Here is a 17,253-nt window from a genome sequence, read left to right as displayed (position 1 = left end):
GTTTCTGTCTCTTCTCTCAGTGATTCAGGACCACTGCGACTCGCCAGAACCCCATCACCACCAGAAGACGAGAGTCCACCTGAGAGTCCAGATGTGAGCTCCAATCATATGCTCCGCCCCGTCTCACCTGGACCACCGAGGCCCAAATCCCCTACACAGGTACATCAAATCCTAATCAGTCCAGGCGAGCACACTGGTGGATAGATTATAGTGATCAATAGATAGTAATACTGATCATATAAAGATCATAGTGATCAGTAGATATTATTTATTAATAGATCATAGTGATCAGTAGATGTTATTATTTATTAATAGATCATAGTGATCAGTAGATGTTATTTATTAATAGATCATAGTGATCAGTGGATAGTTTTATTGATTTATAGATCATAGTGATCAGTGGATAGTTGTATTGATGTATAGATCATAGTGATCAGTAGATAGTTTTATTGATCATATATAGTTCATAGTAAAATATGAATTGTTTCTATATATTTGATTGTTTGTTGGTTCAGTCGACTGTTAGAACTTCACAGTAACCCTCTGTGACTGTTTTTTTGCTGCGCACTTTTGTCTGTAAATTGGTGAGTGAACATGTATCAGTTTCTGTCATTTGTCTGTGTCAGTGTATGTGTTAGTCAATATATAACACCAGTGATGTTATATACAGATACCGCAAGTAGAACATCACCTTGACTGCACAGACTGCTCTGGTTATCAAATCTGACTTTCAGTGTTAGCCTTCGTTCATGTGTACATGTATGTGTGTAAGTGTATGTGATGTGTAAGTATGTGTATATAGTATGTGTCACACAGTGTGTTTCTAGAACACTGGTTCCCAGTCTTTTGTGTAGCAGCAGGTCATGTGCTAACTGTGGCAGGTCACAGCGTGCAGATACTCCAGTGGAGTTACACTGTTAAAATAACCAAATAACAGAAATTAAAAGTGTCAGCCAGCAAACTGAAATCCCTGATTGTTTGTGGTGATATAGGACTCATGATGCAACAGTGCAGCAGAAAAGGTGATGCTGCTCACACCGGAAACGGTGACGTGACGTGACGTGACGTGACGTGACGTGACGCCTCAGATCTTTTGGGTTTTTAGCTTGTAGAATAACAGTTTCATTCCATGTTGGGAACCAGTGTTGTGGAACATGTCATCCACCATTAGAAAATAGAATCAGTAGAATATTTCATTAGAACCGAGTTGTTTTTGTAGTTCTGTGTTTTGGAGATTTCAGCGCTCCAATGATTGAAACAAACTCTTCTTCCTGGAAGCATTTGGACTCACTGACCTGTAACATGTCTCTGTCCTTCCCAAGTGTTCATGAGCTCATGGTAACTCACCATGTCACATTAATTTGTTGGTACTGATCGTCTGTAGTGCCTGTATGTAATTAATCGGTTGCTGTTGGTGGGATGAGACGTTTTTAGTGGATTTCTGGGGTTTGATTGAAATGAGTCACTATGACGTCTTGGAAAATAACTTAACAAGTTTCAATTTTTTTTAATATAAATTAAATTTTTTCAGTTATGATCAGATGTTACTCATCAAATTTGCTGCTGAAATAAAAAAGTTTGTAAACAGACTATAAATGAAAACTTGCAAAGTCTTAATTATTTATTTCACAGAATAACATGCATCATTTTTAACTACTTCTGGTTCTTTTAAAAACTCCTTACTTCTGCAGTTTAATGGTATTATAGTGTTTGTTTACAGTTAAGTGATTGACTGTTCATGTCATAGTGATGTCATCACATTTTGTGTGTATAAATTTGATCATAACTTATTTTTCTTTGAATAAGCTTTTAGAAATTTAAAGAGTGCAGTCTCTTGAGGAAGTCTCCAGAATTTAAATTGATTAATTTATTGACTTCTTGAGTCAAGGCCAGAAGTATTGATTGAATGTAACACCTGAAAGCTACTAGTTTTATTAAACGATAAAAGCATTGTGGGTAACCAGCATGTTTCCATAGGAACCACATTGATGGGCTGATCTGTGGATGAAACACGTTAGTGGGTCGGTGTTGCTCACCACCGCACACTGCTGTCGTTTGTTGTATGGACGTGTCACTCTGTCTGTCTCTCTCTCAGTGGTTCGCATATCTCGAGAACTGTTCATCCGATCTACTTCATACTTCTGTAAACTCTCAGAAACACACATCTCCATAGATTTAAAGCAAAGACAGCTGCACGTCAAGAAGTTTTTTTATTTTTTTTAAACATGCTGTAAAGCAGAACAGAGAAACAGAGAAGCCTTGTGATTCAACATTATATGCTTTTGCATCACCAATAAATTGTATTATATGACTCTTAATATGAGGGAATGAGTTGGGAGACTGGGAAATAGCCACTTTTCTTTCCTGCAGTTTGATGGTTGCTGTAAAACAATAACCATTTTTCTTGAAAATAAAACCACAAGCTGTTCAAATGTCCAGACTGAATGTGGTGGAATTAACTATTTAATTGTTATCATCAACATGTTTGTTTTCTGTTTCTAGAGCAAAGATTGCAGTAGATTTGGTCACAGCTCATGAATGAACCTGAGATGGTTCACAGCAGTCATTGCTGCTGATAAAATCTAAGACAAAGCCAGCAGAAATACAGTGGTAGTTGTCAATAGTTTACAACCTTTCCACCACAGTGTGGTTGCAGCTCTTTACACCAACTACTCTGTCCTAACAGTGGTAACCAGACAGGTGCTACTAGTTTGAAATAATAACAGTTGATTATAAAAATTAACTGTAGGCTAATAATTGTTTGTAAATCATCCATATGTGGCTCCCTCCAACCTCTTTGTTTTAGATCATGAAACAGTAAAATTAATTAGACAAAGTAAAGATGCATTAAATCTATTGAGTTGATTTGATAACTTATCATCTCATCTGGCAGCTTAAAAAGGGACCACCGGTGCCTCCACCACCCAAGGTCACACCTACCAAGGAGGTGGCAGAGGAACAGATCATTGACCTGTTTGGAGGAGAATTTTTACCTGCACCATCACCATCTCAGGTCTGTGGAGTCATCACAGGTTTACCGTATTAACTAATGTGTGTGTGAGTGTGTTGAATTCACTTTTTGCTTTGTCTTGTCCACAGCCCAATGAACGACCTGGAGAATCTCTTCTTGACTTGGACTTTGATGCTTTTCAGCCAGATGAAAGTGTTTCGCCGATACCACAGGTTCTCTCACATTGAACCTACAGCAGTGTAGCCATGTACACTTAAACCTGTTTGATTTCACAACACAAGCACGGCCCCACACAAATGCATTAACACGCTGGTCTTAATTAGATTAATGAAAAACAGTTTGAAAACTGCATTTTATCAGATCAGCTGTTGTCCACTGGCTGATGTAGATCACAACAAAAAACCTTGGCATATTTTATTTGACAGACTCAGTGTAGACAGGTGACTGATCACTGTTGATGAAGCTGTTCATTGGTGCTGCTTAGTTTTCTGCTCTTTTATATGTGTTGTCTTTGTGTTGTAGCACAATACAAAAATAAGTCAAATGTAATCCTCATTATGTATCAATATTTCTTAACAATTGTGATGTGTGGTCACAGTCAAAAGTCAATGTGATCATTGTCAGCGTGCCTATGTTAATCCCATCATATGAATCTGTTCTTTTCTGTAAAAATGTATTTACATGAACAACATGTGCTCTGGCCCTTTCAGACTGCTGTTCCTTGGGATATGTGGTCGGTGAGTTAAGTCCTCTGTCTAATTTAAAGTTTTGTAAAGGTCCAGTGAGTAAGATTTAAATGGAATATAATATTGACAATAATGTTTTCATTAGTTTATAATCAGCAGAAACTTTGTCCAGGCTTTGAACCAGGTTTTTGTAGTGGGCAAACCGTGTAATTACATCGTCCCGTGACGCACAGGAGCCCAAAAAGACTTTCCCACAAGCTAACATTGTGAAAGACGTGCACCGCTAGATGCTACTAAATCCTACACAGTGGTCTTTTAAGGATATCATGTTGTACTGTTCAAGACCAGTGTAGAGAGTTGTTACTCACAAAAGTAATCTATTACACATTACTCATTACTTACTTGTCACACCACTGACATTGCATTTGTGTCACTCTCATCATTCATTGTCACATCATTGCCAGTTAAGAAAATAATGTTAAAATTTACATATGCTCACATGTCAGGCCTATAATGAGGAGGACATACAGAAGATATGTCTGTTATGCTCTTTAAAATTAACATTAACAGCATTTAACAGCATCTGTTCCTCATTGGATTCAGACTGGCCAGAGTTTCTGTGCGGGTGCACTGCCGGCGCCGCTGTGTTGCTTTTTATATCAGGAGGTTAGGAGATTGTTGTGCAAGTTTGCATGAAAAAACATATATAGAATTTGTGCTATCAGCACATTATGCAGATAATTAAAGAACTGATGAAAAGCAAGTAGCAACTGTATTGTGATTACTCAATTTAGGAACAGTAAGATTTCACATTACTGAATTACAGACAAATGTAAGGTGATTACAGTAATTCATTACTACAGTACTTCATTAATGTCACTTATTTGGTGAGGAGAGGAAGAATTAAAAGTGAAGTTGTTCCAGTAACTGTAACAAATGAATACTTTCTGTGGTTGTCTCTGTAGATATGCACTTTTTTCTTTTTAAATTACTTTCTGTTGTTTGCTTTTAAGGCAAATGCCCAAACAGCTCAGCCGGTAAGTCACATCTGTTTTGTTTGTCATCATCACAAACACCTCATCAATCAGTGAAGAGAACTCACTGACTACACATGTTCACTCTGCACATTAACTTATTCACTTATATTCACATGTTCGCTCTGCACATTAACTTTTTCGCTTATGTTCGCATGTTCCCTCTGCACATTAACTTTTTCACTTATGTTCGCATGTTCCCTCTGCACATTAACTTATTCTCTTATGTTCGCATGTTCCCTCTGCACATTAACTTATTCTCTTATGTTTGCATGTTCGCTCTGCACATGAACTTATTCACTTATATTCACATGTTCGCTCTGCACATTAACTTATTCACTTATGTTCGCATGTTCACTCTGCACTTTAACTTTTTCACTTATGTTCACATGTTCACTCTGCACATTAACTTATTCACTTATGTTTGCATGTTCCCTCTGCACATTAACTTATTCACTTATGTTCACATGTTCACTCTGCACTTTAACTTATTCACTTATGTTCACATGTTCACTCTGCACATTAACTTATTCACTTATATTCACATGTTCGCTCTGCACATTAACTTATTCACTTATGTTCACATGTTCACTCTGCACTTTAACTTATTCACTTATGTTCACATGTTCACTCTGCACTTTAACTTATTCACTTATGTTCACATGTTCACTCTGCACATTAACTTATTCACTTATATTTACATGTTTGCTCTGCACATTAACTTATTCACTTATGTTCGCTCTGCACATTCACTTATTCACTTATATTCACATGTTCACTCTGCACATTAACTTATTCACTTATGTTTGCATGTTCCCTCTGCACATTCAGTTATTCACTTATATTCGCATGTTCACTCTGCACATTAACTTATTCACTTATATTCGCATGTTCACTCACATTAACTTATTCTCTTATGTTTGCATGTTCGCTCTGCACATGAAGTTATTCACTTATCTTCACATGTTCGCTCTGCACATTAACTTATTCACTTATGTTTGCATGTTCGCTCTGCACATTAATGTCATCACATGTTAGAATTAGGGCCGGGACTTTAACGCGTTAATTAAGATTAATTAATTACACAAAAATGAACGTGTTAAAAAAATTAATGCATTTTAATCACACTTATTTTTGCACCGCGGAACGTTTCTCACTGGATGAGTTTCAGGCGTACCGATTATACTGGAGCACAATTATTTAACGAGTTAAAAAGCCACCGACACTGATCACTGCCCATGGATCTATAAAGTTTTAATGTAGCCTGAATGCAGCTCAAACCGACCCGGTGCCTCAGCACTGCGACCAAGCTTTGATAAACACACCGGATCCGCGCCGGTTTACAGTATCCTCCCGTAGTTCAGCCGGTCGCTACTGTTTAAAAAGCGCTCGTCGCAGTGGAGCTGAGAACAGCGGAGTTTCCTCTGCTGCAGCTGAACAGCTGACATGTGGTCAAGACGTAGGTAGCCTACAGACCTGTCACTGTCTCACGGTGCACATCACACAGGGAAAACATAGCGCTGCCTGTGTTTTATTAATGTTTACATCAGGCTGAGTTCAACAAATCAGTTTATGCTATCGCGATTTAAGTAGTTAAATAGGCTACAGTAATCATCATAGTGTAGTGGCAGGAAAGACCATTTACCAAATAACGTGTTACTTAAACATTTTTCATTGTGCTGTGCTCTAAAAATAAACTAACAAACTAGTGTAGAGTCCTGTATAAGGAGTGTTCAGCTTAAATTTTCCCCTTAAATTTAGGTTCTCAGGAAAATCGCATGTTATCAGGTAATCGTTAATCGATTGATAAGGTCCATCAACTAACGATTAATGAATTAATCGATAAATTGCATCCCTAGTCTGTTGATCTTGGTTAAGTACCACCTTGAAAAAAAATAAACAATGTTTTGTTGCTTAAGCTTATGTATTCAGTCATTATTCAATGGTATACTGAAACCCATATGAAAAATTGCTTTTCACTGTTCTCAGGTCAAATATTTATATGTGATTAAAAATGCGATTAATTTCGATTAATTAATTACAAAGCCTCTAATTAATTAGATTAATTTTTTTAATCGAGTCCTGGCCCTAGTTAGAATGTTAAAAAACCTGAATGCAATGGAAACCGATTAGTGACTCATGACATAATTGATGTACGTGACTTTAATGTCAGGTGATGAATAATTTACCCAGAATTCACAGGGAATCTGAAGATCATATTCAATTTAGTGAGCTTTATTGGCATGAAAAGACTTTTATTGCCAAAGCAAACACTAACAACAATAATAGTTATAACCACATTAGTTATATATAACTTAACATATAACAGTTGAAATAATCATAATAATAATCTGTCAGATCAGTCTGTGCCTTCATTCTTTGTCTTGAATATGCACTCCCTCCAGTCCGACTGTGGCTTTACAGCAGGGGGGGTCAAACGTTAACCCATTCCCTGCCTCTCCCAAGCAGGCTGCAGATGCCGGCTTCGTTGCAGACTGGTCCGCTGACTTTGGTTCAATGCCAGCAAATGGAGATGCCGCTTCAGGAGCCAGGGCCCCTGCTGCCTCAGGAACCGAGGCCCCTGCTGCCTCAGGAGCCGAGGCCCCTGCTGCTGTAGGGCCAGAGGGGGCACAGGGCGGGGCACAGGGTGGGGCTCAGGGCTGGCCCGAGGCTGACAGCTTGCAGCCAGGTGGAGACACAACTACACCTCCTCACGACAGTGAGGCAGCCACAGCAGCAGGAGACGAGGTTAGCAGCTGGGACTTTCAAACTAACTCCAATCTTCCTCCTTCTGCCATCAGAGGTGATGAGGATATGACAGAACAGGTTTCAGATTCAGGGCAGGAACACCGCAGGAAGTCCACCCCAGGACTTATTTTCACCAATGAGTATGGTGAAGAGATTGAGGACAGCACAGAGGATAGAGGAGACAAGTGGTCAAGGTCTCCGGATGGGTCTGGGTCTGAATATGAGACAGCTGAGGAGTGGGGTGATGGAGGTCAGGGGGGAGGCTGGGCAAGTGCAGATGATGAACTTTCATATGAAAATCATCCTCCAGTGAACACCAGTGATGGGTGGGGAGGTGGATATGATGGTGTAGAACAAGTTTTACCAGAGAGCGATGAAGCAGACAGAGAGTGTCCAGCTGAAAATGAGCTGCCAGGCACACAAAGTGATCTCATTTCAGTTGACAGAAGTCATTCAGAATCTGCAGAGAAAGAAGGTGTAAGAGTCTGTACATCTGAAACACAGGGAGGAGGTGCGTTTGATTCAGCTCTCTCAGCTGAAACACAGGGAGGAGGTGCGTTTGATTCAGTTCTCTCAGCTGACACACAGGGAGGAGGTGCGTTTGATTCAGATCCTTTTGCTGAAACACAGAGAGGAGGTGCGTTTGATTCAGATCCTTTTGCTGAAACGCAGGGAGGAGGTGCGTTTGATTCAGATCCTTTTGCTGAAACGCAGGTAGGAGGTGCGTTTGATTCAGTTCTCTCATCTGAAATACAGGGAGGAGGTGCGTTTGATTCAGATCCTTTTGCTGAAACGCAGGGAGGAGGTGCGTTTTATTCAGTTCTCTCAGCTGAAACACAGGGAGGAGGTGCGTTTGATTCAGATCCTTTTGCTGAAATGCAGGGAGGAGGTGCGTTTGATTCAGTTCTCTCAGCTGAAACACAGGGAGGAGGTGCGTTTGATTCAGATCCTTTTGCTGAAACGCAGGGAGGAGGTGCGTTTGATTCAGATCCTTTTGCTGAAACGCAGGGAGGAGGTGCGTTTGATTCAGTTCTCTCAGCTGAAACACAGGGAGGAGGTGCGTTTGATTTAGATCCTTTTGCTGAAACACAGGGAGGAGGTGTGTTTGATTCAGATCCTTTTGCTGAAACGCAGGGAGGAGGTGCATTTGATTCAGATCCTTTTGCTGAAACGCAGGGAGGAGGTGCGTTTGATTCAGACCCCTCAGCTGAAACACAGTTTGGAGGTGCGTTTGATTCAGACCCCTCAGCTGAAACACAGTTTGGAGGTGCGTTTGATTCAGATCCCTCAGCTGAAACACAGTTTGGAGACAAGGGGGATGGTTTTGAATTTGATCCGTTTGCTGAGACCTCAGGAGAAGGTGGGGTTGTGGCCACTGGGGATGGAAGAAGTGGGTGGGATACAGACCCTTTTACCAACAGTTTCCCAGCAGCCTCTTCAGGGACTGAGGGTCCTGCCTCCAACACCACATCCTGGCAGGAAGTTAGTGACAGCAGTGGCTTCAGCTCTTCTATCACTCGAAACTCTGCATCTGCCTCAGCAGCAGGAGGAATTAAAGATGTAAAGGTTCCCAGAATTCACAAAGAACCAGAAAATTCAGACATGTCCGAAGATGAAGCTGCAAACCGGAGATTTGGAAAGTTGTACCAAGAGCTAGATACAGAAAAAGAAGAGGTACTTGACTTCCTCCCCTCTTCAGTGTGGTAGATTTTAGCATAGAGTAGACTAGAAATAAACAAAAAACCCTTTCCTGCCTTCTATCCTCCCACAGATTGAGAAACAACGTGAAAGTATTTCTCCTAAAACCTGGATCCCAGCCTGAGCTCCTCCCACCTCTCCTCTTGCTTGCTTTATCTGCTTGTTCATTCCATAATTTCATTTTGACGTTAAATCCATCTCTATAACTCCGAAAGGCTGTTTAACACTGATTCTTTGTCTTTGCAATTTGATTCAGGCCACTGATGCATTTAATGGATTTTCACAGGTAATTTTTGAAACTAAACTTAAATTTGCAGCCATTGTCCAGATGAAATTTGCACTTTTCAGAGATACAGATTATTTAGATCTAATTCCGTCCACAGGAACTATAGATTTTATCCAGTCAAAATGGGTTTAATTGTTTGCTGCAGCCTTCCTGCTGTCCTGTATCATAATAATCTCTAAATGTTCTTTTTTTCTGTGAATGCCAAATATTCATATATTTCTGGGTCCTGACTGACGGTTGTGACTCTTCTTTATTTTTAACACATGCATTGTGAAGGATGCCACTGGCCCATCATTTTTTGCCGATTTTGATAACATGGTAAGTTCAGTACATCATGTGCAATATTTTGTTAAGGTGACATGTCTGCCATTCAGAATGCTGTGTTCATTTCTTAGTTTCTTTTGAAGACGTTTATCTGTTAATGTGTTTGTCAACAGTGTTTTTTAAACATTTGTGTGAACTTTGTCTTCTTGCTGTTTGGTCAACAGTTTTTTTTTTACTTAAATACTGTATATATTTTATTTTAAATTTTTCTTTGTCTTTAGTATAACAGTAACTATTAAATAATGGTAGAGTAGTATGAATAAATCGTCCATGTGGGTACTTGCTTAGAATTATATGCATTGTGTTAAATGTGATGCCAAAGGTCAGTTGCCAAAGTGCCAAATGTGAACAGTTTTAGGGTTGACCACCATCTTTTTTTGCAAAAGAACGACGTTGATGCTGAATCAGCTGAGGCTCCTGAAGCCTCAGAGACAGAAACTGCTGAGGAACAAGACAAGCCTCCATCTCCCCCTGTGGGTGAGGAATCTACAGCTCCACCAGCTGTAGGAGAGTTAGACAAACATGCAGCTTCCCCTGTTGGAGGAGAGGTGGAGGAACCTGAAGCTCCTCCTGCTGGCGAGGAACCTGCAGCTCCTCCTGCTGGCAAGGAAGATGCAGCTCCTCCTGCTGGTGAGGAAGATGCAGCAGAATGTTCTGGCAGCACGAAGGAGGAGAAGTCTGCTGTGAGTTGACATCACAATAACTCTGTAACGGCACTGCAGCTATCATCAATACCATCATTATCATCATCATCATCATCATCGTCACCATCATCATCGTCATGACCATCATCACCATCATCATCATAACCATCATCATAACATCATTATGACCATCACCATCATCATCATCATCATCACCATCATCATCATCATCATCACCATCAGCACCATCATCATCATCATCATCACCATCATAACCATCATTATCATCATCATCATCATATCCATCACTATCATCATCATCATCATCATAATCATCATCATCATAACCATCATTATGATCATCACCATCATCACCATCGTCATGACCCTCATTATGATCATCACCATCAGCACCATCATCATTATCATCATCACCATCATCATCATCATCATAACCATCACCATCAGCACCATCATCATTATCATCACCATCACCATCATCACCACCACCATCATCATAATCATCATCATCATAACCATCACCATCAGCACCATAATCATGACCATCATCATCATCATCATAACCATCATTATGATCATCTCCATCATCACCATATCATCATCATTGTCACCATCATCATCGTCATGACCATCATCACCATCATCATCATAACCATCATCATAACATCATTATGATCATCACCATCATCATCATCATCATCACCATCAGCACCATCATCATCATCATCATCATCATCATCACCATCATAACCATCATTATCATCATCATCATCATCATCATCATAGCCATCACTATCATCATCATCATCATCATAGCCATCACTATCATCATCATCATCATCATAGCCATCACTATCATCATCATCATCATCATCATAATCATCATCATCATCACCATCACCATCATCACCATCATTATGATCATCACCATCATCATCACCATCATCACCATCGTCATGACCCTCATTATGATCATCACCATCAGCACCATCATCATTATCATCATCACCATCATCATCATCATCATCATCATAACCATCACCATCAGCACCATCATCATTATCATCACCATCATCACCACCATCACCATAATCATCATAACCATCACCATCAGCACCATCATCATGACCATCATCATCATCATCATAACCATCATTATGATCATCACCATCATCACCATTATCATCATCATCGTCATGACCATCATCACCATCATAACCATGATTATGATCATCACCATCATCATCACCATCATCATCGTCATGACCATCATTATGAGCATCACCATCATCACCATTATCATCACTGTCATCATTGTTATGACCCTCATTATGATCATCATTATCATCACCATTATCATCACCGTCATCATCGTCATGACCCTCATTATGTTCATCACCGTCATCATCGTCATGACCCTCATTATGATCATCACCATTATCACCATTATCATCACCGTCATCATCGTCATGACCATCACCATCATCATAACCATCATTATGATCATCACCATCATCATCACCATCGTCATGACCCTCATTATGATCATCACCATCATCACCATTATCATCACCGTCATCATCGTCATGACCATCACCATCATCATAACCATCATTATGATCATCACCATCATCATTACCATCGTCATGACCCTCATTATGATCATCACCATCATCACCATTATCATCGTCATGACCCTCATTACGATCATCACCATCATCACCATTAATATCATCATCACTGTCATCATCGTCGTGACCATCACCATCATCATCACCATCGTCATGACCCTCATTATGATCATCACCATAATCACCATTATCATCGTCATGACCCTCATTTCGATCATCACCATCATCACCATTATCATCATCACTGTCATCATCGTCATGACCATCACCATCATCATTACCATCATTATGATCATCATCATCACCGTCATCATCGTAATGACCATCATTATGATCATCACCATTATCACCGTGTCATCATCGTCATGACCCTCATTATGATCATCACCATCATCACCATTATCATCGTTGTCATCATCGTCATGACCCTCATTATGATCATCACCGTCATCACCATTATCATTACCGTCATCATCGTCATGACCCTCATTATGATCATCACCATCATCACCATTATCATCACCGTCATCATCGTCATGACCCTCATTATGATCATCACCATCATCACCGTCATCATCGTCATGACCCTCATTATGATCATCACCATCATCACCATTATCATCACCGTCAGCATCGTCATGACCATCACCATCATCATAACCATCATTATGATCATCACCATCATCATCACCATCATCCCCATCGTTAGACCCTCATTATGATCATCACCATCATCACCATTATCATCATTGTCATGACCCTCATTGCGATCATCACCATCATCACCATTATCATCATCACTGTCATCATCGTCATGACCATCACCATCATCATAACCATCATTATGATCATCATCATCACCGTCATGACCATCATTATGATCAACACCATCGTCATCAGCTTCATCACTGTTATTGTCATCGTCATCATAACGTTTAAATCATCAACAATAAATTAATTGACTCCATTGTTGGAATTATTTGCATACAGGTGGAGGTTTTGACAAAGTTATTTCTTGAGCAAAGTCTTCATTACAAATACTAAATAAAATGATAACTTAGTTTATTATAAAGATTGATAATTTACTACAAGTTCGAGTGTAACTGATTGAGATTTGCAGTCAGATTACAGATCGAATACTATTTGTTAAACACAAGAAATAAAGGGATCAATGAGAAGCAGGTTTAACAGGTAAAGTGATGCAAAGCAACATCGACTGAGTCACTTAATCCTATCTGGTGCAACCTGCATGAGTCTTATATTATTTTACTAATTTTGTTATGATTTGTAGTTTATTACATTGAGGGTTAATGTGTGTTATTTATATAACAGTGTAGTTATTATCTAAACATCCCACGTTTGTTGAATGTTGTTAAAGATATGTTAATCTTAAGATAATGACACCATTCTTAATTTCATACCTCCATAACACTCGACTCTTGTCAAATGTTAAGAATGACTGTCTCTTTCTGATCCAAATTTATCTTTGTTCATAATACACCAAGCTTACATTGATGATTTATCTGTACTAATCATAAAGGTGACTGTAAACTAAAAGATACTGCAATATATTCCTGTTCAATGAATTCATTTCTTTCTACACACAGGTGTCTCCTGCTGAGGAAACCACAACATCTCCAGGTGAAGCAGCTCCATCGGTAACTATCATCTCATGAATTATCAATAATCTATAATTAATTACCATTAAAACAAAAGAAAATAACTCACTCAAACTCAGCATAATCAATTTTAGCAGTCAACATTTTGATCACTAAAACATCTTCCAAAAGCAAAACACTGTATCATGATTGTCAGCTGGCAGAGAAAACATCTCCTGTTTAGTCAATCAATCAAAATTTAAGATGTTGAGAAAAATAGAAATTTAATCTGATTTTAAATGGATTAATCAATAAGAATCCTGTGTATGAACCTTTAACACATATAATCAAATATAATAATCAACCTGTAAAACACATCCTACTTCAAAAATTTGGTCATTTTAAAGTAGAAAAATTAACATGGGGCGAGTAGATAGAATTTACTAGGCGGATGAACACTATGTGAGTAATTCTAATAAACACAAATTATTTTTCTACTTGTGGTGAGTAAACCACTAAAAGACCACAACTGCTGACAAAAATCTATCTGATGTTACTCAGGCACAAATCAGCACAGACATGGTAATGCTTTAAAATTTTTAGGATTACCCACTGTTAGCGACGAGCGACCAAATGAAGCGCACCATTACCATGAGTTAACTTGTGGATTTCAGTGGTTTGACCATTGTTGGAAATATTTGGAATAACGTAAGTACACAATTCAACAACAAATTGAACAAAGGTCAAGTTATTTGTAAACAATTTAATGCAGAATTCCTACCTACATATTATATACTTATCTAAGTTAGAAATGTATTTATGGAATTTATTTGGGATTTTTCTAAATAATCATTGTATATGCATAAATTTTTGTTTTGTACATGTGTAGCTGGGACGATCTGCAAACCCGACAACACTGCGTTGTCTTCTGGTTCGTAATTGGAGGCTGGACACAGGCACATTGGTTGAACTCAGGGTTTATTCCTGTTCGAATCTGTTCGAATCCAGAAAGAGCAAAATGTCATCACATGTATCCAGCTTCACAACAACACGCCTAACATGAGAAAAAGACGAGCTTAAACGTGTATACCAGGAGAAGATAGTATGGCGGACAACAGCCCACACACACAGCAGAAACGTGTTTAGCTAGCTCCCTCAAACTGTCAAAGCTCACTTTACAAGCAACATATACAAATGAAAAAGATGTGGTTTATCTGGCCTAATGATATTAAGAATAACTAAACCACTCTATGCTCTTATATCAGCATTAGAACTTTGTAATTTTAATTGTTGGACCAGCTGCCTTAAATACATACCTCTTGTAGTTGAGCTCAGTACAGACTGACGAGAGACCAGAAATTACGCAGTACATCCACTCACAATCAGTAGAGGGCGCCATAACACAACTAATAAATGCACCCTTTCCAATGCCAAGAATGGTGAACTTGCAAACAGCAGAACAAATTAGGGACTTTGGTGAAATTAGCACATATTACATTAAAACACAGACAATATTCTTTTAGTAGTTTGTTTCTGATATGTCATGTCGTCTGTCTGTTACACGTTTTTGTGAGAGAAAATAAAAAAACCTTAATGTGAGAGCCAACTGCCACGTCTCCTCTTCAGGAAAAGATGCCTATCCCCTCGGTGGTGATTGAGCCCGCCTCCAGTAACGAAGGTGATGATGATCGTGATGCTGACATAATTTCTCCCACCACCATCAGTGACAATGATGTGATAGCTGACAACCAGACCATGAAACACATGAGTCCGTCTGGTGGTGTGTCGGGACTCCCTGATGACTTTATCTACAAGGTGGGACTTATTCCAGACATTAACTGGGAACCTTTAAAGCTGCAAAATAAAGAAATACACACTCTCTGTATGCATTTTTTTTTTTACAGAAGTGGTCAACATTTTCATTCTCTTGCCAGAAAAAGTGTTGGGTTGGTGTTTTTCTGCCTACAGGTGGAGACGATGCATGACTTTGAAGCTGCAAATTCAGATGAACTTGAACTGAAGAGAGGTGATGTGGTGTTGGTTGTTCCCACAGCTTCAGTAGAGGATCAGGTGAGAACAGCTGGTGATATTTAAAATTTTGTAATTATTAGTTGTTAGAGTCAGTAATTAGAAGTCACTGAAATTGTAGTTGAGGCTGGTGTTGATGTTATGTTTCTTGCAGGATGCCGGCTGGCTCACAGGGGTCAAAGAAAGTGACTGGTTAGCACATGGAGTCGGTGCTCATAAAGGACTTTTCCCAGAAAACTTTACCCAACGTTTGGAGTAAGAAGTCTCGTCAGCTGGTGGAAAAAATTTGTAGAAGCTTCAGACATCAGTGTCCAAGCTATGCAGTCAACATGTAGCCACCCACTGAAAAACACCTTATAACCTGCTGCAGTCTGCCTGCAGGACAACAACAGGCTTTCTGTGGTAGTTGAAACTCTACTGAAACTGAAAGTCATTGTAATAAAATAGTACTATTCCCAGCATAACTGAAAATTAATAAGCATGATGTGATAGTATGGTCTACCCTTTTCTGGAACTGACATTTTTTGTTGTCTTTGAAAGAAAAAATAATTATTTATAATTTATTGGGAATGTTGCAATCTCTACATGTCTACTCCTACAAAAAGCAGAAGAAAAAACAAACAAACTATACCTTCTTTGCACCACATTTGTTGTACTAATTTTGTTGCTCTGCTATGGAATATATCAGAAGTTGTAGTGCTGTGATCTATTTAAATGTGCTCTGTGTCACATGAAACTCTTGGGTTTGTTGATTTTATTCAGACACATCATTATGGTCACTGTAGATTCACTGTTTGTGTATTTCTGTAAAATCATGTTTGAGTGTGGTGATATTTGCTTTTGCAGACAGTGATGATTTTACTCATGGATGTGTGTTGTGTGTTTGCCAAATGAATACTGATATGTAGTAAGTAAGCACTGGTAAATAAACCAGTGCACATTCAGCATGAAAAAGTATTCCCAGCTGAAAAAAATAAAGAATCTGCCCATTATGAAATATCATTGTATAGTTGTATGTCATATGTTTTATGAAAAGTATATTTGCAAGAAACGGAGCCGATCAGGAGATAGTCCAATATTACCAGCTAGTTATTCATAAGAGTACATCACATGGAAATGTATTGACAGATGTAATATGCAATCTATGTTGTCTGTATATTTCAGGTCTCCGTATTTCAGCACTTCTGTAGAACAACAACTACGATGTCACTGTCTTTGATAGTGAAGTAAAACAATTAATGTAGAACGTTGTGATGTACAAACCATAAACATTATGTCAATATCAATAAATAAGAGGTAATCAATTACACATTTTCAAAGTTTTCTTTGGCAAATTAGAATTTGTGCGCAAAGCCACATCAGGCATTATGTACAAAGTATATATTTGTCCTGTTGTGTTGGTTAAGCGCAAAAAATAGATTCAGGAAACAAGCTAGCAAAAAGTACAGTAAAATGCAGTTTTATTAAGTAGCTGGTCAGAAAGTTTTGGGTAGTCCGATGACTGGGCAGTTGAAATTGGGAATGAAAGGTAATGCACTGGATGATGTGAATTATCAGCAGCTGAGCAGTGAGAAGCATAAAGTA

General features: G+C 38.9%; 1 protein-coding gene across 5 annotated transcripts in view; it reads left to right on the top strand.

The window, feature by feature from the left end:
* amph (amphiphysin) overlaps positions 1–16,976 on the top strand; it is a 29,509-nt gene extending 12,533 nt beyond the window's left edge. The window contains exons 10-22 of one of the 5 annotated variants that reach the window (XM_084369977.1): positions 21–159; positions 2,903–3,013; positions 3,100–3,183; positions 3,682–3,708; positions 4,671–4,694; positions 7,158–7,439; positions 9,394–9,423; positions 9,700–9,741; positions 10,134–10,430; positions 13,651–13,701; positions 15,268–15,456; positions 15,610–15,711; positions 15,824–16,976. In XM_084369977.1, coding sequence (XP_084226103.1) covers positions 21–159; positions 2,903–3,013; positions 3,100–3,183; positions 3,682–3,708; positions 4,671–4,694; positions 7,158–7,439; positions 9,394–9,423; positions 9,700–9,741; positions 10,134–10,430; positions 13,651–13,701; positions 15,268–15,456; positions 15,610–15,711; positions 15,824–15,928 — 1,483 coding nt within the window. In that variant the 3' untranslated portion in view covers positions 15,929–16,976. Of the gene's footprint in view, positions 1–20; positions 160–2,893; positions 3,014–3,099; positions 3,184–3,681; positions 3,709–4,670; positions 4,695–7,157; positions 7,440–9,393; positions 9,424–9,699; positions 9,742–10,133; positions 10,431–13,650; positions 13,702–15,267; positions 15,457–15,609; positions 15,712–15,823 lie in introns of all 5 variants that reach the window. The other 4 variants (XM_084369975.1, XM_084369976.1, XM_084369978.1 and 1 more) reach the window with 4 other exon arrangements.
* Positions 16,977–17,253: the final 277 nt, after the last annotated feature.

The sequence above is a fragment of the Pagrus pagrus genome (genome assembly GCF_965226575.1).
Source record: "Pagrus pagrus genome assembly, chromosome: 12".
NCBI lineage: Eukaryota > Metazoa > Chordata > Actinopteri > Spariformes > Sparidae > Pagrus > Pagrus pagrus.
The sequence above is the reverse complement of the archived record's forward strand: the minus strand, read 5'-3'. Positions and strand labels throughout refer to the sequence as shown.